The sequence below is a fragment of the Simochromis diagramma genome, unplaced genomic scaffold (genome assembly GCF_900408965.1).
Source record: "Simochromis diagramma unplaced genomic scaffold, fSimDia1.1 OVJJ01000338.1, whole genome shotgun sequence".
In the NCBI taxonomy this organism is placed as follows: domain Eukaryota; kingdom Metazoa; phylum Chordata; class Actinopteri; order Cichliformes; family Cichlidae; genus Simochromis; species Simochromis diagramma.
In genome coordinates, this window is record NW_024387088.1 from 389,433 (window position 1) to 414,058 (window position 24,626).

A 24,626-nucleotide genomic window follows, 5' to 3' on the forward strand; every position below is an offset into this window, starting at 1 on the left:
TAAATATCTGATGTGTCCAAATACCGACCTCACATCATTGCCTCAGATACAGCTGATCATTTTTATTGTTTTATCAAAATTGTAATTATGCCTTACTTTTAAATAGGTCCATCAGCTTGACCCCCGACGACTTGCTTTCTCCGTTCAATTCAACCTGCTTGGAAATCCTGGATTAGATTTCTCCTTTCACAACCAGGAGTCTAAAACCTGAAACCCAGTCTTGGTTGAACAATGCTACCTGATAACTAAGACAGGTGGGTAGAAAACCTGAGCAAAAATGGAAAATGGTAGACTTCAGGTGTCTTTTGATATACTAAGTGAATCTTTGTTAAATCATCAGAAGCCTGTAAGAGCACCAAAGGAAGGTACTTCTCTAAGATCGAATCTATTTATTATTTAATGTTATTTGAAATGTATGCTCATAAAAGAGTTGATTAACCTCACAGTGTGAAGGGTTAACTAAGAGGGATAGAAAGAGTTTCAGACAGGACAGGCTGCTAGGCCTTGGGTGTAGCATTAGTGAAGGTCACAGATGATCTTCTTATGTTCTCTGGCAGTGGACCCATCTCTGTGTGAGATGTGCTTGTCCTGTTAGACCTCAGTGCAGTGTTCATTACTGTTCACCATATTTTAATACATTATTTACCAAGGATATTTGGCATGCAGACAGATATCAAACCACCAACCTATAAACCACCAACCTTCTGATTAGTAGGTGACCTGCTCCATGTTCTGAGCAACAGCCCCCCATATCTATCTGATAGACTTCAATTTGTTTCATGTAAATGGAGTCACACACTAAGGTTAAATATGGAGTTCCACAGGGTTCATATGCTGGGACCAATTCATTTTGCATTATACGTGCTTACCTTAGGCAGTATTATTAGGTGGAATGGCACACATTTTCACTGCTATGCAAATAATACCAGACTTCTTATCTATCCTATATTGAGTTTTCTGTGTTGGCGTCCTGTTAAATCCTGAAACAAACTTAAAATCTCTCTCGTCACATTCAAGGTCTTTAATATTTAGGCCCCATCTTATCATCAGAATCAGAATATTTTTTAACCCCAGGGGAAATTATTTATTATCTTAAAGACCTCATAGAACCATGTCACCCAATAGAGCACTTACCTCCCAGATTGCTTGCTCACTTGTGGTTCTTAGAATATTTAAAAACAGTATGGGAGGCAGAGCCTTCAACCAGGATTACATTTCACATCAGGTAGACTGTTAATCGTCATCATGCTCCTCATGTCCCACATGGCCATTGATGTCTTTCAGTAAGACAACTGAGTCACCAGATGAAGCACCCTTGTGAACCCCACCCAGGTCCCAAGAAGGCTGGGTACTATGAACTTGTTCTAAGCACAAATGAAAGACAGGACCCATTCCCTGATTGAAAGGCACAGGGAACCACTCGCTAGTCCACTGAGAAAATCTTAATGTAGACACAGCATTCTTCTTACTGAGGGCAACTCCAGACTGGTACAAACTCGATCCCCTCTCCAGAAGTCTGATCTGTGCAAAAGGTGAGGCCAACCATATCAGTGTCTCTCCCTATGAGAGAGGTCATTTTCTATGTCCTAATAGCAAGCCTTGAAATCCAGGGATTGGACCACCAGCTCCTCCAGTTGGTAGTGGACCTACAGAAGAGTGGACTGATGTACATTTTCTCACAGGGCACTCTCTATGAAGCTCACTTCCAAGGCCTGGCTCCAGGGTAAGCCCTTAGTAAACCTATCCCAGGCAGTGCTACACAGGTCCCTTGTTTTTTCCTCTCTTATAGAGGTCATTTGAATTGCTCTTTGTCTGACCCTTCACTGAGGACCAATTTACCTTGAAAGACCCCACCAGTGGGAGAAGCAAACTATCTGGTCAGCATAGCGCCTGGGATCACTTGGGCACACAAACCTCTCCACCGTGGTAATGCTGTTTTTTTAATGTATTAAAATCCACTGTGGTGGTGCATAGGAGCAACAGTAGAAAAACTGTGTTGTTGTCTGAGTATATGCAAACCACATTTACATGAGTGGGTATCAAAATTTTAGGTAGAGCTTTTTGACATTATTCATTGCCCTTATGCAATCTGTGATTGCAAAACAGCACAAACTCCACAAATCGGAATAGAGGAAGACAGTAATTGATAAAAATCAGACAAAGAAATGTCAAAAAACTTTGAAGTACTCTGAACACTGCACTCTATCTAATGTAATTTTATATTTAAAAAAAAAACTCCCCAAAACTCTCAAAAAAAAAAAAAAAATCAGTTATATATTTTTGATTCAAATTTTAGGAAGGATTAAATATTCTATAACTTCACTTTGATATACTTTATATCTTTATGGTGGAGAATGTAAGTGTTTGACACTTGCAGTTTTAAAAAATAAATTGATGACGTACATCTTGGTCAAGTGACTTTTTCACAGTCAGCACTGAGTTGTGAACAAACCCCCCTAAAACTGTCTGTGAGTCAAACACCTGCCAAGCAGCATGGAGATAACTGCTCTCTGCACTATTATTGGTATGTACTACTGTAAATGTGTGTGTGAAGTCTGTGATTTGTTTCTGTGTGGGCATCTGCTTTTGTTTGATAATAGAGTATTTTATTACAGGTTTTTATAATAGGTACATTACAAAAAGGTACTCTATGCAAGGTACTGTATTTCATGTCGATTTATTGTAGATTGATTTAGTTGAAATCAATACAGTACATGTAACTTGTATTTATTAATTTAAAATGTGTAAACTCATCTTATAAATTATATATGGCATCAATACAGCTACAAACTTATCTGCACAGATGAAAAACCAGATGTTCCAGTGTTCAAAATGAAACCTTGTGGGAGGTAATGCAACTATTTTGTGGGTAGCATGCAGAAGCTGCAAAGGTGTAAAGAGGAAGGAAATGTCAGTGCTGTGGGTTTTAGTACCATGTTTGGTGGCAAGAATACATTTAGTATAAGGTCAGTAAAATTTAATTTGTTTGAGGTAGTGCTTCATTTGTGTTCCAAAGTACAGCTGTCAGAGAAAAAAGTAACAACATTTTAAAAAGTTTTCATGTTCATGTTCATTTTTGATTTTCTCAAATAAAAAAGGCAGCCCTTGTTATTATTACTGGGTTTTGAATTTTATTTATTTCTGTTTCCCCACTCAGTAATGTTTCCACGTTTGTTTTTATTTTGTCTATGTCTCTCTTTGTGCTACTTTTCTATATTATTTGAATAGTCCCTTGCTCTATGTGCATTGTCTTTATTTTAACTTGCCTCCTCCTGTGATTAGTGTCACATGTGCTCCCACCAGTTTCCTCTTCCTTAGTCACCTGCCTGAGTGTTTATTATTTTAGTCTCTTTATCCTTTGCTGTCCCTGATCTGTTACAATTTCTGGGTTTTCCTCAAGCTTCCAAGTTTTATGGTGCTAGCGTCCTGCTGTATATCTACACCATCACCTTTAATTAGCTTTTTTAATGCAACACACAACTGAAAAAAAAACAATTATCAGCAGTAAAACTCATAAAATCTTCTCAAATGAAGTGGGCAGTTACAATTGTTCATGGAAAAACAGCACAGCAAAAATGTTATACTATAGTCGGGAGTTATACTATATAAATCCATATATCCATTTGAATTCAATTGTGAGGAGCCCCCTGTCAGTGTTTCCTTGGATGCATAGGGTGGCCAGACTGAACTGTGCCCACCTCATTGTTCTGCCCTTAAATACAGCTCTGTAAACACAACTAACTTGTCTCACCTCTCTGTTTCTTTCAGCCACTCTGAGAATATTTCCCAACAGATCTCAGTTTTTCCTGTATGAGTCTGTTACACTGAGCTGTGGAGAGCATGAAAACTCTCCTGACTGGACAATAAAGAGAAACACATCTATAAAAACAAATCATGAGTGTTCCAAACACTGGGGTTCAAAAAATGAGTCACACTGCTTCCTTCAAGATGCTTACCCCTCAGACAGTGGGTTGTACTGGTGTGAATCTGGAGCTGGAGCCTGCAGTGAAGCTGTCAACATCACTGTGACTGGTGAGTTTATACAAACTACCGAGGATTACCATTAAATTCAACAGGGAAAAAAGCATTTAAACCATTTAATAACAGCCATATATAGACTATGATGTTTATATTGTTTCATCTATTAGCTAATTACACTAATGGGCTAGTTACAAAACGTGCCATCAAAGTGACACTTTAAGGTTTAAGGTATAAAGTATGTATTTACTTTACTATGTAATTGAAAATACTCTTCCAAAAAAATTCCTCATTAATGGCAATAGATAGATAGTGTTTGAAAAGTGAATACTTGAAAAAAAAAACAATTAAATACTTGCTAAAAGTGTGAAAGTTGAAATAATTAGCTAATAGTACAATATGATATGTATTGATATTGAGCAATATGATATTGCTCATCTTGTAACCGTAAGGCTGCCGGTTTGATCCCCAGCTCTGTCCTGGTCGTTGTGTCCTTGGGCAAGACACTTTACCCTACCGCCTGCTGGTGTTGGCCAGAGGGGCCGATGGCGCGATATGGCAGCCTCGCTTCTGCCAGTCTGCCCCAGGGCAGCTGTGGTTACAACTGTAGCTTGCCTCCACCAGTGTGTGAATGTGAGAGTGAATGAATAGTGGCATTGTAAAGCGCTTTGAGTGAGAAAAGCGCTATATAAATCCAATCTATTATAATTATTACGTTATGGTATGAATAAAAATGTTAGTTAGCTCAGTTATTAAGCTAAAAGTACAGGCAGTATTTAAAATAGTATAGGTCAAATAATTATTTTCCAGGGGAAATTGGTTACTAAGTATATTGAAATTAAAAGCTTTTAAAAGCATCATCATCTTGAAGTGGTTGAAATGAATTCCTTCAAACGTGAAAGGTGTTGAGGTTGAAGAAAGGCATTTTTCTTTTAGCCCATATGATTCCAATATGTCTTAAGCAAGAAGCTCTATGAAAGTTTGGGCTCCACCTCTGCTGCATGAATTTCTTTTTTCAAAAGTGCACCTTTAAAGCTCTAAATATTTATTTTTTCATATAGGAGGCAAAGTGATTCTGGAGAGTCCGGTCCATCATCTGCAGGAGGGCGATGCCGTCACTCTGCATTGCACATATAGGGAGACTTCTTTATCCAACCTCACAGCTGAATTTTATAAAGATAACCTCCTCATTGGGCACAACTCTACAGGAGTCATGACTATCCCAAAGATTTCAAAGTCTGATGAAGGTTCCTACAAGTGTAATGTCTCTGGTACTGGAGAATCACCATACAGCTGGCTGTCTGTCAGAGGTGAGATGATGTTAGGACTTTTAAGCAAATATTTCAGATGTGCTCTCTCTACTAAGCTCAGCTAAAAGCCAACCACATAGCTATTGCTGTATTTGTATCGAGACCAAACTATATCTTTCTTTATTTCCTGTGTTGAAGGTGGGCAGCCTGAACCTTTTCACTCCCCTCTTCTGCATGACTCACTTCCTGTGTTGAGGGTTTCTGTCTCTCTGGCCATGGTGATGGTGCTGCTGCTGTGAATCTACAGCAGCCACAAAGATCAGTTTGTTTCTCAAACATTTGAAGAATTTATTTTGAAATGAAATTAAAGAAATTGTAATGGCTAACATGTTCATTTGTTCCTCTGAGCTCTTAGAGTATTTTGTCAAAATACTTCATTGACCATTCTGCTGCCAAAAAATACTCACTGTTCACTAATGCTAAAATGACTCACGCAAAAAATATGAGTGCACTTTATAATACAGCTTCAGATCTTTTTTAGGGAGATTTAAAGTTGCCTTTGTGCTTTGTTATATGATAGTTCTTAACCTTTATGTCATGTGTAACTGTTGTTGTAGCCTGATTTCTTGTGATCAGAAAACTGTTGGTTGCCTACCAAAGTGGAAATGTTGAGTCAGTCGATTTTGAGTGTCATCATGCATCTTAAAAAACACACGGTCTTTAAACGTAACAAAGCTGAAACAAATACATGTATTATTTGTGGTAGAATCACAGGGGAGTCCAAGGTTTCTTTTTTAATGGTGGTGTCTCTGTTGGGGACCAAGAACCAGACAGGGAGCCTTCATGTTTAATCAAAATCGAATTATTAGAAATTGTTTTAGTCTCTTTATCCTTCTCCATTTTTTTTCTTTTATGTTAACCGGTTTCTGTTATCATATTGTTTGTTTATTTTGATGTTTCTTCTTGTGTTTCCAGTGTTAACCTCTGTCTGTTCTGATATTTATGATAGCTGTCACCACTCAAACAAAAGTTTTGTATTTAAGCAGCTTAAATTAACATGAATGGTTTCCTTCCATTTACCAAAAATGTTTCAGATAACACCAGATTTACACAAAGGTTAATATGCTGTATCTTTATTTGATGTCATGAAGCCTGATGCAAAGAAGCAATTACAAACTGAATCAAATCAATAAACGTTATTCATATTCATCACAACATATAAATGTCTAAAACTGATGATAGATCTCAGCCCTCAGTAGTTTATACATTTATGTTTTTATGGACAGTTGCAATCAGGGGAAAGTTGTGGGTGGAGCTCAGTGACAGTTGTTTCTCCAGGACATTGTCTTTCATCGAATGCTTCGATTCCCACTTTTGTACGGAGGCTTTCCAAAGTCTTAGTCTGTGTGTAATCTTCGTTATATTCATTGTTTCGGCCCCAGTGTGCACTTGCCAGCCATTTTTCAGCCTATCACTGTAGCAGCAGAATGCCGACCACAGCCTATGTGGAATATTGATCCTTTTGTTATGGGTTTCTTGTGGCTGGGCTGTGCTTCTGTCACTACAAAGGCTTCTGTATAGCTGTTGTTACCGCAGTAGTTATTCATAACACATTTAATGCCGTTCTCCACTCTCTTCCAGCTTCTCCTGTTGAATGAAGCATTTTGTGAAATAACATGATCAGGGTAAAAGTAGATCTTCTTTGAATTTCAGTAAATCCATAAGTACTTGGAAATAACTGTCCTTTGGTAAACCCATTGCTATTGGCATAATCAATGTTACTAGCCTGATTCTTCAAGCTGAAACTTGTTTCTTCTCTCATCTCTTCATTGTTTTCAAGCTGTGTAAATGGAAAGAGTACAATATTGATGTTGTTGTACTGTTGTGATGAAATATACTTACTGTTTCCAGAAAATTGTGTTGTTTAAAACCTAATTACAGGTCCGCTTAGGTTGTTACCTGCACTTGTAATATCTAATGTGGTCTGTTTTTTTTAATTATTATTATTATTTATGACAATTATTATACCTCTGGTTCAATCATCCATTTGTAACTGGGTTTCCCACATTTTTCCCCTCTGAACTTTGCAGCAGAAAAAACTGGAATCTTGTTGCGGGTGTTGTAGAGCGTCACAAATGTAGTGGTGCCATTTAAAAACTCGCAAATCACTTTGTATCTGGCCTGTTCCAGGATGATGCTTCCCTCTAAAATCTTTGTGATGTTTGGTGAATTTTTGTTAAGAAAGAAACTGTCACATTCTGACATTGATTTCACTACCTTAGTTTCGGTTGGAACGATGGACAGAAGGAGGAGAGCAACGTGGAGCAGGAGATGGTGTGTCACCAGTGATGTCCTTGTTGGCCCTGTGCCAGCAGATCAGGGGAGAAAAAACAATTATACGACATGTTTTTCTTATCTGCTGTTATATAAACTCTTGCAATAGTATGTTATTTATATATATATTTAACATGGACAGAATTACAAATAATGAGGTTGGTGTCTATAATATCACATGATCTACAAGCTTCGACTTCAGACTGCTCAAAAAGCATTCTGAATGTTTTCTACTCCTGGGTTTGTCTGCTGTCTGTATAAAACACTGACTTTGCAGTTTTGATGTCACAAGTTTACAATACCTTGAGTTTAGCAGTTTTAACATTCCTGTCTAGGTTTGTTTGAAAATATAATGAATGACGGGTGGCTCTACAGATGCAGTCATTCAAAATTGTCACTTTCAGCCAAAGGTCAGTTGGCTGTTAACTGACAGCCAGCTGCCAGCTGCCAATCAGGCTTTGAAGTCCGCCACTTGATTGCAAAATCCCAAGAAACGGTATAGAAAATGTATAAAACAGGTATCAGCTGTTAATAATCTCCTGATTGCATAGTGAGAAAAAAAAATTGTATTCTGTGGGGGCAGGGGGCACTGATTGTATAGTTGTCCTGCAATTGGAGCACATTTAAATTTTGATTTTGCATTTTATCTAAGAACATTAGCAGTGCAATGAAACAATCATGCTTTCATTTCCAGAAACGCAAGGCAGTAATCATCACTGACCGGTATGCACTACCGTTTTTTTATTTGCTGCAAACACATATCTATATTAATATTTGATAGAAAGGTTGAATCTGCCCTAGTTATAAAATCCCTGAACAAATTTAAAACATATAAATATGGTGTGATATAATATGATATAAAAATGGTGTAGCGAGCCTTTAAATGAATGTGCCTCCACACTGCTCCCCCTAGTGGATACACAAGATATTACCACTTGTTTTGTGTGTGAAGGGGCAGCACGGTGGCACGGTGGTTAGCACTGTTGCCGCACAGCAAGAAGGTCCTGAGTTCAATTCCACCATCAGGCCGGGGTCTTTCTGTGTGGAGTTTGCATGTTCTCCCCGTGTTTGCGTGGGTTCTCTCCGGGTACTCCGGCTTCCTCCCACCGTCCAAAGACATGCAGCTTGTGGGGATAGGTTAATTGATTAATCCAAATTGTCACTAGGTGTGAATGTGCGAGTGAATGTGAGTGTGAATGGTTGTCTGTCCCTATGTGTTAGCCCTGCGACAGACTGGCGACCTGTCCAGGGTGTACCCCGCCTTTCGCCCTATGACAGCTGGGATAGGCTCCAGCGCCCCCCGCGACCCTGAAAAGGATAAGCGGAAGCGAATGGATGGATGGATGGATGGATTGTGTGTGAAGGTTCTCAATCATCCAGGTCATCGTAGTCAAAGGAGCTTGCAAAGAAAAGCGTCTGGACTTAAGTTACTTGAAGACGTTTCACCTCTCATCCGAGAAGCTTCTTCAGTTCTAAGGTCAAATGGTGGAGAGTCCCAGATATAAACCCAGTGGGAGTTTCCCTCCAAAGAGGGACAAAGGACCCCCTGATGATCCTCTACCTAATCACATGAGCCAAGGTGTGAAAGCGGGTGTGGGTCCCAATCAGCCAGGGTTCCGGGTGAGCTCATTGTGAAACCTGGCCCCACCCTATCATGTGATTTCTTGAGGTCAGATGGCCCAGGATGTGAGTGGGCGTTAAACACGTTTGGGAAGGGATTATAGATGGCAAAGAGTTGGTGTCGTAAACCCCCGCCTCTGTTCAAAGATGGTCACTCACAGTGGACATAGATGGCTTCTTTCACTCCTCTTTCAAACCATCTGTCCTCTCTGTCCAAAATGTGAATGTTGGCATCCTCGAAAGAGTGACCTTTGCCCTTTATTTCAGATGAACTGCTGAGTCTTGTCCCGTGGAGGTGGCTCAAAAAAACAAACAAAACCACAACCCTGAGAATTGAACCACTTCCTCAAAGAGCATGCCCTCTTCACACCACTGTCACTCACTTGTACTCGGACCTTTCCTCTAACTGCAATTGCTCACCCACGTCAAGTGCATTTGCTCCTTTTACAAACACAGCCAAAGGAAATGAAGACTAGAACTTAGTATTAGGATCAGACATTTAGGGTCAGATTTCTCTCAATTACTTTTTTATTCAGTCCTTTATTTCAGTCAGAAACAAAAGCACTAATGACAGTCATCATAAAACACTGTAGAGAAATGCATTTTTAATGTCTTTGGAGCAGAATTGCCTGAAATCATTGGCTTCTACAAGCTGAAAAATTTGAGATTATAAAATGTACTCAAGCAGTGTGTGATTTTGTGAAACATTATGACATCATTGTAATGTTGTAGAGCATTGCATTGAAAGACAAGTGTTCCTCTTGACCCTTTACATGATATATTACTCAAACATTTTTCTTTAAAATATTTTGCAAGATCAACTTTGACCTTGGGTGCCAACAATAAGGGTCAACGTCAAATGCTTAGCCAGCTCAGGTACTCGTGTCCCCCCGAGCCAATCCATAAAATATTTGTGGGTAATATAAAGTTTTTAATGATTTTTTACATTTTGAGTGACCCTTACTTGATTTTCACCAAACTCCAAATCAGTTACAGTTGCTACTGTCATCTAGATCACACAACACATTTTGAATATTGATGGGTTTAGATTTTATTATTGTCATCTGTATTAGGAAATATTTAACCATATATGCTTAGAGGTGTATAATCGATTGTGTAGTGATAGGATGTGGGATCTTTAGCAGTCTGCAAAGGCTTTGTGTGCATTCCAGAGTGTTCTGGCATTCACACCCACATCCTGGGAGCATGAGAGAGGTCGTACTTTGTCTTATTGTTTCATGGTAGGATAAACGTAGCTATGTCAGTTTTAGGCTAAAAGCCTTTTGTTTAGATGAACTGCTGGACTTCCAGACCAGCAGGTTTAGGGAAGTCATTTATGGGGTCACACACTGACCCCCCCACATACACACACACACACACAGAGACAAGGTATGCTTTGTCCACATGTATACCTATATGAAATGTCATATGTTAATGAACCTATGCATGTTCATGTAACCACAATAAAAGGAGTGCTATGGGGAACCTGTCTGAGAGTCCGACGGAGGCCAAGTGGGCGGAACGACATCTGGCTCCGGTCCGGTCTCCCTCATGCATGAGTAACACAAAGAACTTTGCCTACTTGTGTCTTGCTTTTGCTGTGTAGTAAATTGTCCTTAACGTTCCAGCGAATACGTTCATGCTACAAACCTATCAAATATGATATCTTGAAAACTGAGGACTGCTAGCCAACAGACAGACAGCATGCACATTGTTGCTGTCACATTTAATGTCAAATATTAAAAAATATCATGGAGGTTAATCATTTTTATTTTATTGAATTTTTAGATTTAATGCATTCATTGTGAAATATGAGAAAGAAAACTTGAACAGTCTGTAAGTTAGTTTGGAACTGCTAATAAATTATCATAAGCAGAAGATTTTAAAGACAAAACAAATCACAAAAACAATTATTTTTACACTTATTGTCAATTAAGATGAGACAAATATACATCAGAATCAAGTACCAATGAGTGAAAATTACTTGTTATAACAATAATTTTGTTTAATATATTTCCCATGAAACCTTGTCACATAAGTACAATTAAATTTAATGGAATTTAATCAAAAGACATTTACTGGATTGTTGTACATTCATTTATATTGAGCATACTTTCCTTAATGATTTTTTATTTGAATAAATAAGCTAGTTTTTATACATTTCAGTTGTATTTCACCCAGATGTACTGCTTCTCATTCACTGAGGGCAAAGAATTGCTTTTTTATGAATAATTGCTTTTATGGTATTGTTATAATATTTGGTAGTAGATGTGGGACACTGTGGTAGTAATATGGTCAGATGCAGGACTAGAAGTGTGAAAGACCAGTACTGGCACTGGGAGGGGCTGCTGCATTAGCTTTAGAAGTGGAAGACACAGATATTGGACTTCAAGGGATAGCAGTGGTTGTAGGAGAAGATGTACTTGATGTGGGTGAGCAATTGCAGTTAGAGGAGAGGTCTGAGTACAAGTGAGTGGCAGTGGTGTGAAGAGGACATTGTGTTTGATGAAATGGTTCACTTCCCAGGGTTCTGTGGAGTTCTGTTAAGGTCTGGGTCTGCAGGTATTTAGGGCCATCGGCCACATTCTCGCCCCAGTGTGCACTTGCCAGCCAGCTGTTCTGCCTGTGACTGTAGCAGCAGAATGCCGACCAGAGCACTGAAGGAATATTGATCTTGTTATTGAGACTATTGTTGCTGGGCAGTGCTCCAGTAACTACAAAGCCTTCTATTTTTTCATTGTTGTTAAGGCAATATTCATTCAAAACACATTTGACACAGTTTTCCATTCTATTCCAGCTTCCCTGGTTGAAATTACCTATTTGTGGAACAATGTTAGTCAGTGTAAAAGTCGACCTTTTTTCAATAAGAGTGGATCCGTATGAGTTTGGGAATAAATGTCCTCTGTCAAACCCTTGGTTGTTTTTGAAATCTTCATTTCCAGCCTGGTAGTTGTAGATGATGTTTTTGTTTGATTTTCTCATAATGCCTTTGTCTCGTATGTTTTCAAGCTGTCAAAATGTAAAAAGGGTAAAATAGTGATGAATGTATGGTTACTGATAAATAAATTAACTGCGCAGTTAATATTTTCATTTAAAGAAAAGAAAAGAGGCTGATAATGCTTGTTTTCATTTACTGAGCAAACTTGGATTGACACAATTTAAGCTAATTTTAGCCAAACTCATTTAATGTAGGATTAAGGACGTCTTTAGGAAAATACATTGAACAATTCTGAATATCACAATGTAATGGAAAATATCTGTAGATTCCTGATTAGCTACAATTATAGCATGTAAGTAGGACTACACTCTCATAATATTTTATTTTAGTCTAAAATTAATTGTTAGTTTTACTGGTAACTATTATGTGTTACTGCTACTGATACCTGTGGTTCGATCATCCATTTATTCTTGGGCCTCTTGCCTCCAGCTCCCCCTCTGTACTTTGCAGCAGAAAAAACTGGAATCTTGTTCTGGGTGTCGTACAGCGTCACGAATGTTCTGGTGTTATTTAATGTCTGGCGAATCAGTTTGTATCTGTTTTGGTCCAGGATGATCCCTCCCTCCAAAATTCCTGGGATGTGTGGTGGAGTTTGCTGAAGAAAAAACTCCTTACAGTCTTCCACTGATGCCACCACTTTAGTTTCAGTGGGAAAGATGGACAGAAGGAGGAAAGCAGCAAGGGGCAGGAGGTGCTTCGGTAATGACATCGGCAAACACTTCATCATCTGTTCAGAGGAAAATAACAAAAACAATTCTAAAATATTACTCTTAAAGGGAAACAATTATTTTCCTTTAGCTGCTCCCTTTATGGTTTGCCAGTGCAGATCGTCTTTTTTCATCTCACCCTATCCTCAGTATCCTCCTCCGTTGCACCAACTCTCTGTTTGCCCTGGCCTCATTAACATTTTATAAGCCTTTCCAGTGCTGCCTCCTTCTCCATCCACTCCACCTTGCCTTCATCATCTTCTTCATCTTGCTTGTAGACTGTTTACCTTCACTAGCTCTGCTCCTTGTATCTTCACTGTTACACCCATGTCCCTGTCATTCACAGACACGTATTCTGTTTTCTTTCTACTGAATTTCATCCCTCTTCTCTCCCAAGCATACCTCCACCTCTCCAGGCTCTCTTAAACCTGATGTAACCCCGGCCTTCAACCCATTGGTCGTGCCTGCACTGACCTCGTGCATATCCCGCACCACTCTCACATAGTTCCCTGCCACTCCTGACTTCCTCCACAGTTTTTATCATAACTCTCTGTAAGCTGCAGTGTTGTTAAAATACATGGTTATTAATTATTAATCGGAATAAATAAATAAATGAAAACAAAAAAAAATAACAAGTTGGGCCCATAGAGAGTTTATAGAGTGCCTCTTGGCAAATCTAATGTATTTGGAACAACAGTCTTTTCAGATCAGATGGTTTTGCTTACTAAAGCTGAAGAACAAGACAGGCTCAAAATAAATGGTCCCTTGCTATAACGCGCTTCACCTTTCGCGGCTTCGCTGTTTCGCAGAGTTTTTGTGTGCAATTTTGCACGCTTTTTTCTTTTTACAACGCATTGTGTTCCGCGTCCTAATTGGCTGTAGACCATTGTCAATCAGTCCCCTCCTTGCCGTGTCTCCTGCACAGTACAGAATGCGTTCAGCTTGTCAAATTTACATAAATCTTCGATCTCTAGCAGTGTGACTCTGAAGTGCTGTGCTGTATGCTTGTAAGTTTTCTCCCAAACAAACACAACAATGTCGACCAAGCGATTTGCACCGTCAAAGGCACCTGCAGTAGCACCCAAAAGGCAGAGGAAGATGCTAACCATCGCACAAAAAGCTGGACTTCTGGACATGCTAAAGGAAGGTAGAAGTTGCCGTATTTTTTGGATTATAAGGCACATTAAATGAAATAAAACAGTCTGATATTTGAAACTTCACTCATCTTGTTCTTCTTGCTTCCTCTACTTCCGTACTATGGATTCATTAATGTTGAATTCTCTCACAGCTGCTCTATTTCCATGTTCTTTACCTGAAAACAGGATTTGACCTTTGGTTTTATTCTAAAATACTGGACTTTTTTTTCTATTAAAGTTTGAATTTTGAGAGTTTTTAAACACCAGAAAAAAGTGTGAAAATGTTCATGCCTGTCTGAGTAAAGTGTATAAAGTGCGTAGTGAGGGGGTTTACAGCCTTAAAATATCTATAATAATTGTAAAATATAAAGCTCACTACTTCGCTGATTTCACCTATCGTGGGTTTTCTTTAGAACGTAACTCCGGTGATAAACGAGGGACCACTGTATTGAAATAATTTTTTAAAACTACAGTAAAACTAAAGCTCAAGATGCCAGACTAAAAATATTAACTTGATCCAAAATACTGCAAACAGTAACTTATTACATGGAAAACCAATAAGTAAAAACAGAAATCAAAGACTCAACAATATGACAAGAAGTCAGATTTGAATAAGGCATCAAGAACTTTAAACATCTAGAACATTAACACACAACTGCTCAGTTACATTCACTGAGACTTCTTAACTCAGATACATCATTACTTTGAGATCATGACAGAAAGTGTCCACAGACAGGACTGTATGAGTTACTTTTTCTTTGATAAATATTAGTTTCATAAAATATAAAATAGTAAATATTAGACATACATACTGTGAAAGTAAACTTGAAGAGGGTTTATGTAGTAATTTCTCTCCATTTTAATTTGCAATCACCCAGATTATAAAGACATTAAGAAGATTAATAAAATAAACTGAAAGAATTCTCACCACCACTTGTTTGTAAAAACCAGCTGAACTTCTGTTGTTAAAGGGTCACACAGCGGAGGAAACAAGACACCCAGTGAAGACCAGGAGTGCCTTCCTCAAATATAAACTGAGCCGAAGGAGGAAGTTAATTTTTTGTATCAATGAGTCCAGATAACTGGAAGTGCTAGTAGGTTTCCACAAAACCCCGTCATACATTTTCACATGCATAGTTTCTTTTAGTAAAACTGACCACAGCTTCTGCTGGAGTTCTTTTAAAATAAAACAAAATGTATTTCTTAAAAAGCAACTTTGTTACTGTAATAACACATTTTTATAAAATCAAAATCAAAAGAAATAGGATATGGATGATTAACTAAACTTGTTATTTTAATGTCAATATATATAAAAGATATTTTTCAGAAATATATCAAAATATCTCAATACAAGAAAAAAGAAAAAGTGGTTCCTGATGGAGAGCATATAAAACTACTTTACTTTAGTCTGACAATAAAAACACAGAGGTGGAAACCTGAATGTGGCATGAGGAGGTACGGGTGTCTTGACAGAAGACAGCGCACATTTAGCGGTGATTTCCTTTCTGTTTTTGCCTGGTTCCAAACATGAGAGTAGGTCTGTAAGTAACCTGCTTAAACATCCATATGTTTTCATTTCTAAACCGCAGGACTTTTATAGATAATTTTATGTAGAATTTTATAGATTTTCTGCTCATGTTCAAATCTTTCTGCAAATTAAATGGTGACCCAAAATCCAAACAAATGAAAACAGATGTAGAGCATAAAAATACACTTGGAGAGTTGATTAGGAACAAGACAAAGATGAGAACAAACAGTAAAAAGTAAGAAAACTGAATTTCAAAGCAAAGCAGAAAGTAACTTAGGGAAAAATACTCAAAAGAGACCAGAAGAAACTGTGACATCAGAGATGTGGGAACAGACAGAGAAATTACAGAGTGAACTAAGCATGTGAGAAACTCAAAACAGAAACTGTGTCAGAATAAAGAACAAGAGGTCAAATACAGTAAAACTATTTTTATGCATGTGTTATGTAATGTACATTTAGGTCATATGTCTGCTTATTAAAGCTGATGGACACGACATATGAAAAATACAGTAAAACTATAGCTCGACATGCTAGAATCAGAATAAAAACATGAACCAAAACTCTGTAAATGGGACACAACAGAAATAATTTTTTACAAACCAGTTACATCACAAGGAGTCAAATTTAAAACCAAAACTTTGAGACCATAACAATAACAAAAAAGAGAGATAGAAAGTGTTGAGGACTCAGGGTCCATGACACAAACTGAGACGATTAACTTTAGAGACATAAATACCCTTAGACCATGCTAGTTCCACGCTTAATTGTAGAAATATATAATGCAAAGTGAAAATGAAAACTGTCTTTCTTTGTAATTTCTTTTTGATTTCATTTTGATTTACAAAGAAAGTACAAAGATGTTTTTGTAAAAAAAAAAAAAAAGAAGTAATTTTTGTATCCATGTGTATCACAGTGGAGGTGTTGAGTAGATTTTATCAGAACTCGACGACAGATTTCCACATGCATCATTTCCCACAGTAACACTGACCACAGCTCAAGCTGCAGTTCTTTTAAAACAAAAGAAGCTCTTGAAAAGCAACAACTTTGGAGAAGAGTTATTTTACTGTAAATTAAATAAAAATCTTATCAAAATGTAAAAAAACAAAAATGAACACAAATAAACACAAAAATATTACAAGGACTGGTCCGCAAGGCAGACTTTAAACTAAAGGTCATATTGCAAGCATAAACATTATGCTTTTTTGTAAGTGCTACAGTCTTCTGGATGGACTTTTGTTATACCATTAATTGTTATAAACATGACTTAATTAAGTGTACATTCAAAATGTTAAACCTTCAGCTTCTGCATGGCCTATTTAAAGTACTCCAAAACAATTTCCAACAGAAGAAACAAAATAAAAAGAAACAAGGAAACATTATGTTTCTCAGTTCAAGCTAAACCTTTTTTGATTTGACCACTTTTACACCAGTCAAAATGTGTGTAGCCATAAATGGATTATGGTAATATTGTCACATTTCGGGGTCATTTTGACCCAGTATCTTGAGTTTCCTGTGATTTTGGTTTCTGTTTGTATTTTTAGCCCCTCTGTCCTGTGCCTACCCTGGTCCCATGTGTCTGTGTTCCCTCTGTTGTCATGTCCGTGTTGTCATAGTGTCTACTTGTGGGTCTGAGTCTGTAAAATTCAGTGTGTTGTGATATTTTGATACCATGGTAGCATTTACAGGATATTGTTTTATAGTGATATCATACATGAAACTGTTACTCAATAAGGCCCATTTACTAGTTGTTTTTCTCTTTCTCTGTGACCCAAGAATTAATGTGTAAGACTCACAGGCTGGTACCCCAAGGTCGAAAACACCACAGAGACGAGACCACTTCCTTACTCCCATCCTCCCTTCCTTATTCTTTAGAAAAGGCTCGTTAAAGGCCAGGTGGTTTGTTTCAGAATTCACTAATGAAAGAACTCTGTATTCTATGTCTAGGAGTGTATTTTGCTGGGATGATCATAAATTGTAGCTGAACTGATAAACTATACAAAGGATACTTCTCTGCTCACAAGGCAGGAAGACGTTTCCTTATTTGGTCTGTACCGGTTTGAACTGGGAAAGCTGACACACGAACCTTTTTTTCTCTATATAAGCTGTTGTATACTTAATAAACCTTTGAGTCGATTGGGAAGGCAACCTAAAGCAGTCTCTGTTTTCTTGTTCTCCCAAGCTGCTCCCGAGCTCGTACTAACACGCTGAATGGCATACCTGAGTGTTACTTTAAATAATTAGGAATCTTAGAAGGAAAGGACAGAACTCTGCTTATCGGTGCTCGTGCCTTGGAAGGAAAACCGGGATGGACATTTTTTTCCTTCACAGTGTACTTACAGTTTTACTTTGATAGTCTTCGGTCTGTGTGCGTGATGTTCTGTTTGCTCTCCCCCGTCTAGTCTGTGTGATTAGTGTCAGCCGTGTTTCCCAGGTGTCTGCTCTTTGCCCTGTTCCTCTTCTGTATTTAGTGTCTGCGTGTGTCCCTGCTCGTTGTCACGTCGTCCCTCATACTTGCCTGTGTGCTCTGTTTTCATCCACAGTCTCTAGCTGTCCCAGTTTCAGTTTTGTTTTGTCTTTTGCCAGCAATAAAGCTGTGGTTTTTGAGTTCTGCCTCTGTGAGTCTGCATATTGGATCCTTTTCCTTCCTGCCTGCACATAGTCATGACAAATATGAATGGTTTATATCCCACATGTGTATAATTACAATGGCTATAATACTTGTAGAACAGTAATTATTGTTAAAATTATGTTTGTTTTCCCTTAGACATAATTAAGGTTTATTTAAAAGATTATAAACATTATAAATAATAATAAAAAAAATAATATTTCAGCAAGATGATTGCACATATGCTGTGGGACATAACTTGTAGTGAATAATTAGTATTCTTTAAAATTATTATATTGGGTTAAAAACTTGTTGACATTAAGAGACTTGAGAGACATGTTTCAACAAAATCAAAGACAGTGTATTTAAAACTGATTTTAATTGTTATATTTGAAATTCCATTTGGTTGTCAAGAAGTTAGAACAAGAGAAAAATGACAATATGATGAGCCTTCAAACATCATCATGTCATACTGTTACATACATACATCATACTGTTTAGGCTCACCATGATTTCAGCCTAAACAGTAACGTGGAAGGCAGTCCTTTTCATGTATCAGTCACCAGAGGATTTTGCATAAAAACAAGTGAAAGAAACCGTGTGCTATTTTATTTTATGTTATTTGACAAACCTGTCAAAATGTTTTAGTACAACTTTGGTAAGCTACCAAGCCGCACCGCTTGATAGATTGTCAGAACATTACGGCTACCATAGTCAGGAGCCTTGTGGAGTAATACGTACTGTGTGTCACGGACCCGGTTCCGGGGACTCGGTGTCCGTGAACAGTGTGGACCTTTATTATTATTATTATTGGATGTATGTTTGCTGCACTGTGCTCTTGTGTTCCATGCTGGTGTGTGTACGTGTGTGTGTGGCTGGAGGATGAAGGACAGCCACCTGCAGGCCTGATGGGTGTGGCCCTGCCAGCTGCTGGTCACGCCTAGGTTCCCACACCTGCTTCTGATCAGGCTCGTCGGGGGAGCTACTTAACAGAGCGATGGAGCTTCCTCCGGCGCAGGATCGTTGAGTTAGACTCCATGTCAGTGTCTCAAGTACTGTTAAGTGTATACCTGCTGGAGTTGGTGCCATAACGGCTGCGTCTGTTGTTTTTTCCTCAGGAGAGCGGAACACGGGACTGCAGGACGCACCGGGTGTGCGTAGGCACGGGAGCAGAGAGCACGAAATACCAGCACTTGGGAGAAGGCACAACACAGGAGTCGAGGGAGCACTCTGGAGACTTATTACGTGGTGTACATTTACCCCCACTGTAAATAAATGCACTGCTCATTCCACTAAGTCCAGCATTTGGGTCCTTTCTCCAACATCCCCCACGGTCTGCCAGCCAGACCATGACAGAACGATCCTGCCAGATGGACCCAGCGGACTTTTCGGAGAGGTTCAGGAGGGAGGTGACAGACAAAGTAAATCGTCTGTGTGACCTGTGGCTGGAAGCGCACGCGGAGGTTTTACGTTGCGCTGTGGAGAAGCGGTTGCAGGAAACACTGACTTGTTTTCCCTGGGTGTTGGACAATCTTTTTCCGATTGTGGCGGATTTCCTGCTCAACACCCTTCACCTCCACTCTCCGATCCAGGCTGCCCCCCCACTCGGCCAGCCTGAAGTTCTTCAGCCTGACACGCCGGCCCCGACGTCTACCCGGAAACGACGTTCGCGCCGCCGGCGTTCCTCACCGCAGCCGACCTCCCGGACATCTCAAGAGCCGGCTGTGGTGAGTAACAAGGACACTTTTTCATGTCTCACCCCATCTGCTTTTTTGTTTACAGTGGATGGTGACACCGCTGACGCTGCTGCAAGCCGGCCAACAGTACAACTAGCGTCGCCTCATTCAGCACAGCCGGAGCTCGGAGAGCGGGAGGAGCCCGCACCGCCAGCTGAGGAGCCCGGCGAGCCAGAGGAGCCAGCGCTGCCAGCTGAGGAGCCCGGAGAGCCGGAGGAGCCCGGCAAGCCAGAGGAGCGCGGCGAGCCGGAGGGGCCCGCGCCAGAGCTGGAGCTCAGCGAGCCCCAGCGGGAGCTCAGCGAGCGGGAGGAGCTCGCGCTCTGCCAGCCAGACCGTGACACTGTGCTTCAACATAATATTACCGTATTGTCTGTGTATAACAATCCCAAAATGGCACCTCTTAAGAGACATGCTTACAAAGCAGATTTCAAACTCAAGGCTGTCAGTCATGCAGTAGAACATGGGAATAGAGCAGCTGCGAGAGAATTCAGCATTAATGAATCAATGGGACGGAAGTGGAGGAAGCAAGAAGAATGAGTTTTGTTTCGCTTAGTGCGCCTTATAATCCGGTGCGCCTTATGGTCCGAAAATACGGTAGTTCCCAGAACTTAAAGAAAATATGGAAATTCTTTGCCTAAAAAACTAAGTAAAGCTTACTTAAGATAACTATGTTAGGACAACTTATTCATTCTGAGTATTTAGCATCTAGTTAGCTCTGCAAAAGAGAAGCGAGCAAAATTGGAGTAACGTTTTTTAAGTGACATGCAATTTGAAAAGATGCCACAGACCTAGCAACAAACAAACGTTTTCTAACTTGTGGGTCCCGCACTGTGGAGCCATGGTGGGGCCCACTTATCGCAGCCCACACCTGGAGTGTTAACTCTCAGAAATGGCAGACACAGCTTTTGTATGGGAAAGACAGATCGACGAAGTATGTCCGCACACAAACCCACCAGTAAAACATGAAATCAGACAAATCTGACACACTCTTTGGCTACTATTACTATGAATCGTTGTTTTGCATGTATGCACATCAAACTGTTGATACTGTTGAAAATGTATTTGGAATAAAACTAAATGTCTGAAGTTTGTCATAACCTTTATAGAAAACTGAAATCACTTAATATTTTGCCCTCTGGACTTTCTGTTCAGTCTACCTGCTGTGATCTGAATTATAAGTGTTCTTGTGACTGGAGTGCAGTAATCAGTTGACATGGTATCATAAGTTCACTGACTTACTCATACATGAATAAACGGAGTCCATAAGTTGCCTGACTCAGCTTTTTGCAGCACAGATTCTTCCCTCGAGTTCTCTGAATGTATTGTTTGTAGTGTCTGTGTGGTTTTGGCACTCCGTTGTAATTCATTATAACTTGCAGGTGTTTAAAGATTGTAATTTTGTTGTTTTAACTCGGCTGGTCATCTAGCTTTGCTTACGAGCACACCTCCAAAGTATAATTTTAGCTTAAGCAATTAAAAAGAGACGGCTGGTGTTGTTTGTGTATAAGTTATTTATAGCTGCCTGTTAATGCGGAGCTTGACGAGTCCTCAGGCATCAGTTTTTTTCAGTATGTGGGTATAGACCATAAAAGAATCAGAATCAGAATCAGAATACTTTATTAATCCCTGGGGGAAATTATTTTTTGTTACAGTGCTCCATTTTAAACCAACATTAAGACAAGACAGACAATACACTAACTAAGAATAGTACAATATATACATATATACACATACATACTTCACTCATAAATAAATAGTTGGAAAAGAAACATGTGTAGTTGTAGCAGCAAACAGTGTGTTAAGTGGATGCGTTGTACAGGGAGCCACAGGCAGGAAAGATTTCCTGTGTCGTTCAGTGGTGCTTTTCGGTAATCTCAGTCTCTCACTGAACGAGCTCCTGTGACTGACCAGCATGTCATGGAGTGGGTGGGAGGTGTTATCCAACATTGTCTTTATCTTGGACAGCATCCGCCTCTCCGACACCACCTTGAGGGAGTCCAGCTCCATCCCCACAACATTACTGGCCTTACGGATTAGTTTATTAAGTCTGTTGGCATCTGCGACCCTCAGCCTGCTCCCCCAGCATGCAACAGCATAGAGGATCGCACTGGCCACAACAGACTCATAGAAAATCCTCAGCATTTTCTGGCATATGTTGAAGGACCTCAGTCGCCTCAAAAATAGAGACGACTCTGGCCCTTCCTGTAAAGTGCTGTGGTGTTTTTAGCCCAGTCCAGTTTATTGTCAATGTGTACTCCAAGGTATTTATAGTCCTCCACGATGTCAACACTGACCCCCTGGATTGAAACAGGGGTCAAGTGTTTCCTGGTCTTCCTGAAGTCCACGATCAGTTCCTTGGTCTTTGCCACGTTGAGCTGCAGATGATTCTGCTCACACCACGTGACAAAGGAGTCGACCACAGCCCGGTACTCTGTCTCATCATCCCTGCTGATGCATCCAACCACCGCAGAGTCATCAGAAAACTTCTGAAGATGGCAGGTCTCTGTGCAGTGGCTGAAGTCTGTGGTGTAGAGGGTGAAGAGGAAGGGGGAGAGGACAGTCCCCTGTGGTGCCCCTGTGTTGCTGATCACCTTGTCAGACACACACTGTGGGAGACGTACATATTGTGGTCTTCCTGTCAGGTAATCAACAATCCAGGACACCAGAGAAGCATCCACCTGCATCGCTGCTAACTTATCACCCAGGAGGGTCGGCCTGATGGTGTTGAAAGCACTGGAAAAGTCAAAAAACATGACCCTCACAGTGCTCGCCGGCTGGTCCAGATGGGTGTAGACACGATTGAGCAGGTAGATGATGGCGTCCTCAGTTCCGAGACGAGGCTGATAAGCGAACTGAAGGGGATCCAGATGTGGTCTTACAATGGGTCGCAGCTGGTCCAGGATGAGCCTTTCCAGGGTCTTCATGATGTGGGAGGTCAGTGCCACGGGCCTGTAATCCTGGGGGCCACTGGGACGTGGAGTCTTTGGTACAGGGACGAGGCATGATGTCTTCCACATCACTGGGACCCTCTGCAGACTCAGACTCAGCATAAACAGTTTATGAAAGACTCCACTCAGCTGGGGGGCACAGGTCTTGAGGACAAGGGGACTCACTCCATCTGGTCCAGCAGACTTGCCTGAGTGAAGTCTCCTCATTTGCATCTCAACCTGGTATTGAGTGAAGGTGATGGGTGGGGGAGGGGTGTCAGGAATCTCAAGGGAGGCAACATGTGAAGAGAGAGGCTGGCACAGTGGTGTGGCTCTGGATTCCAGGCTGACTACAGGTGAGGTTGTGGGGGTGGGAGCAGACACTGTGGTGTCGAATCTATTGAAAAACAGATTCAACTCATTGGCTCTATTCTCACCTCCCTCAGCTCCCCTGCTGTTGGTTGGCCTGAATCCAGTGATGGTCTTCATGCCCCTCCACACCTCTCTCATGCTGTTCTGCTGGAGTTTCCACTCCAGCTTCCTCCTGTAATTGTCCTTAGCCTCTCTGATCTTGTCCTTTAGTAACACCTGGATCTTCCTCACCTCCTCTTTGTTGCCCCCTCTGAAAGCCCTCTTCTTGTTGTTGAGGAGGGCTTTGATGTCCTTAGTCACCCACGGCTTGTTATTTGGGTAACAATGAACAGTCTGAGCTGGAACAATGGAGTCGGTGCAGAAAGTTATGTAGTCTGTGATACACTCAGTAAAAGGTGTGATGGAGTGTGTTCAAGTTCTACGTGTTTTTATGCAAAGCCTACATAAGAGAGTCCAAAGCAATTGAGATGCTTCCAGATATATTTACACACAGGATTAGATTTTGGGGAGGGGGCTGGGTTTAAAAATATGCAAGGGACTCACCAGAGAGTCGATGTTCTAGCCCATTCTGATTGAGATTAAATAGATTCCCTTGACCTGTCCCTGTTTCCTGAACCGTTTCCCTGAAGTCTGGCAGGGTGGTGTGGAGAGAGATCGTGAGTGTCTGAAGAGTGGAGTGTGTTTTTCCCTTCCTTCCCTTGCTCCTGCACTTAATATAGCTCAACATGGTGTTTTTGTAAATAAAACTTGTGACTGTTATTCTGAATTTTAGATTTAGCAGTTCTACAAAGAACACCAGAAATTTCAGAGTTATTTAGATTTGTTTATAGAACGTATGAGTCATTAGTCACTTTTGTTAATGATTGGGCACACAACACTTGAGGGTAGAGTTATAAAACAGGCTTCATTCTGGTCTTGACAACCCGTGAGAACTACTCAAAAACAATAAAACAAAAGATCAAAATGCACTCTTGTACTTAGTGTCAATCAATCAAAAGTCCTTAAATACAGAAAATAAAACACTTAAAATACACAAACCTCGTGAGCTGACATCCAAGAGGGGCTAAATAGTCCTTTATGGCCTTCTTTCTCACTTATTTCTTCTTTTTGAACGATATTTTCTCCACGAGCTGCAGCATGCAGACACCATGTGTGCCAGCATAAAGTGGCCGGGTGGAGATCCAACCTGCAAACAACTGAACCCTCTATACTTCACCACCAGAGGGCGCAGAAGAGCAAAATCTGGACATGCAGCTCAACAAAACATAAAATGCAAAGTCATAAGCGGTGTGTTACTGTATAAAAGAGCTTCACAGCTGACAAGATGTTTCGTGAGACTTTTTTGACAAAGATTTAGATTTAAAAAGAAGGAAAAAAAAATTGGCTAGAAAAGCCACAGGCATTAATGAGGTCAAGCTGCCAGTGAAAAAGGTCT

The 24,626-nt window shown here is 40.1% G+C and overlaps 2 protein-coding genes across 2 annotated transcripts; one reads left to right on the forward strand and one right to left on the reverse strand.

Annotated features, from left to right (window-relative positions):
* The first annotated feature begins 2,417 nt into the window (after positions 1 to 2,417).
* Positions 2,418 to 7,678, forward strand: LOC120742719 (low affinity immunoglobulin gamma Fc region receptor II-like). Its single transcript, XM_040046159.1, has 4 exons — positions 2,418 to 2,524; positions 3,769 to 4,032; positions 5,040 to 5,288; positions 5,427 to 7,678. The coding sequence occupies exons 1-4, from the start codon at positions 2,494 to 2,496 to the stop codon at positions 5,525 to 5,527; spliced, it is 645 nt and encodes a 214-aa protein (XP_039902093.1). The 5' UTR covers positions 2,418 to 2,493; the 3' UTR covers positions 5,528 to 7,678.
* A 3,529-nt stretch (positions 7,679 to 11,207) lies between these two features.
* LOC120742716 (endonuclease domain-containing 1 protein-like) lies at positions 11,208 to 24,420 on the reverse strand. Its single transcript, XM_040046155.1, has 3 exons — positions 24,230 to 24,420; positions 12,566 to 12,907; positions 11,208 to 12,191 (listed from the first exon to the last, which is right to left on the reverse strand). Exons 1-3 carry the CDS (start codon positions 24,242 to 24,244, stop codon positions 11,571 to 11,573), a joined length of 978 nt encoding a protein of 325 aa, XP_039902089.1. The 5' UTR covers positions 24,245 to 24,420; the 3' UTR covers positions 11,208 to 11,570.
* Positions 24,421 to 24,626: the final 206 nt, after the last annotated feature.

What these genes read in the sequence shown, in the direction of transcription:
- LOC120742719 (XM_040046159.1), top strand. Translation starts at nt 2,494, where the DNA reads ATGGAGATAACTGCTCTCTGCACTATTATTG. An exon ending in TGCTCTCTGCACTATTATTG is followed by an intron (nt 2,525 to 3,768) that starts GTATGTACTACT and finishes TGTTTCTTTCAG; the next exon opens with CCACTCTGAGAATATTTCCC. An exon ending in CAGCTGGCTGTCTGTCAGAG is followed by an intron (nt 5,289 to 5,426) that starts GTGAGATGATGT and finishes CCTGTGTTGAAG; the next exon opens with GTGGGCAGCCTGAACCTTTT.
- LOC120742716 (XM_040046155.1), bottom strand. An exon ending in AATGGATGATCGAACCACAG is followed by an intron (nt 12,192 to 12,565) that starts GTATCAGTAGCA and finishes ACATTTTGACAG; the next exon opens with CTTGAAAACATACGAGACAA.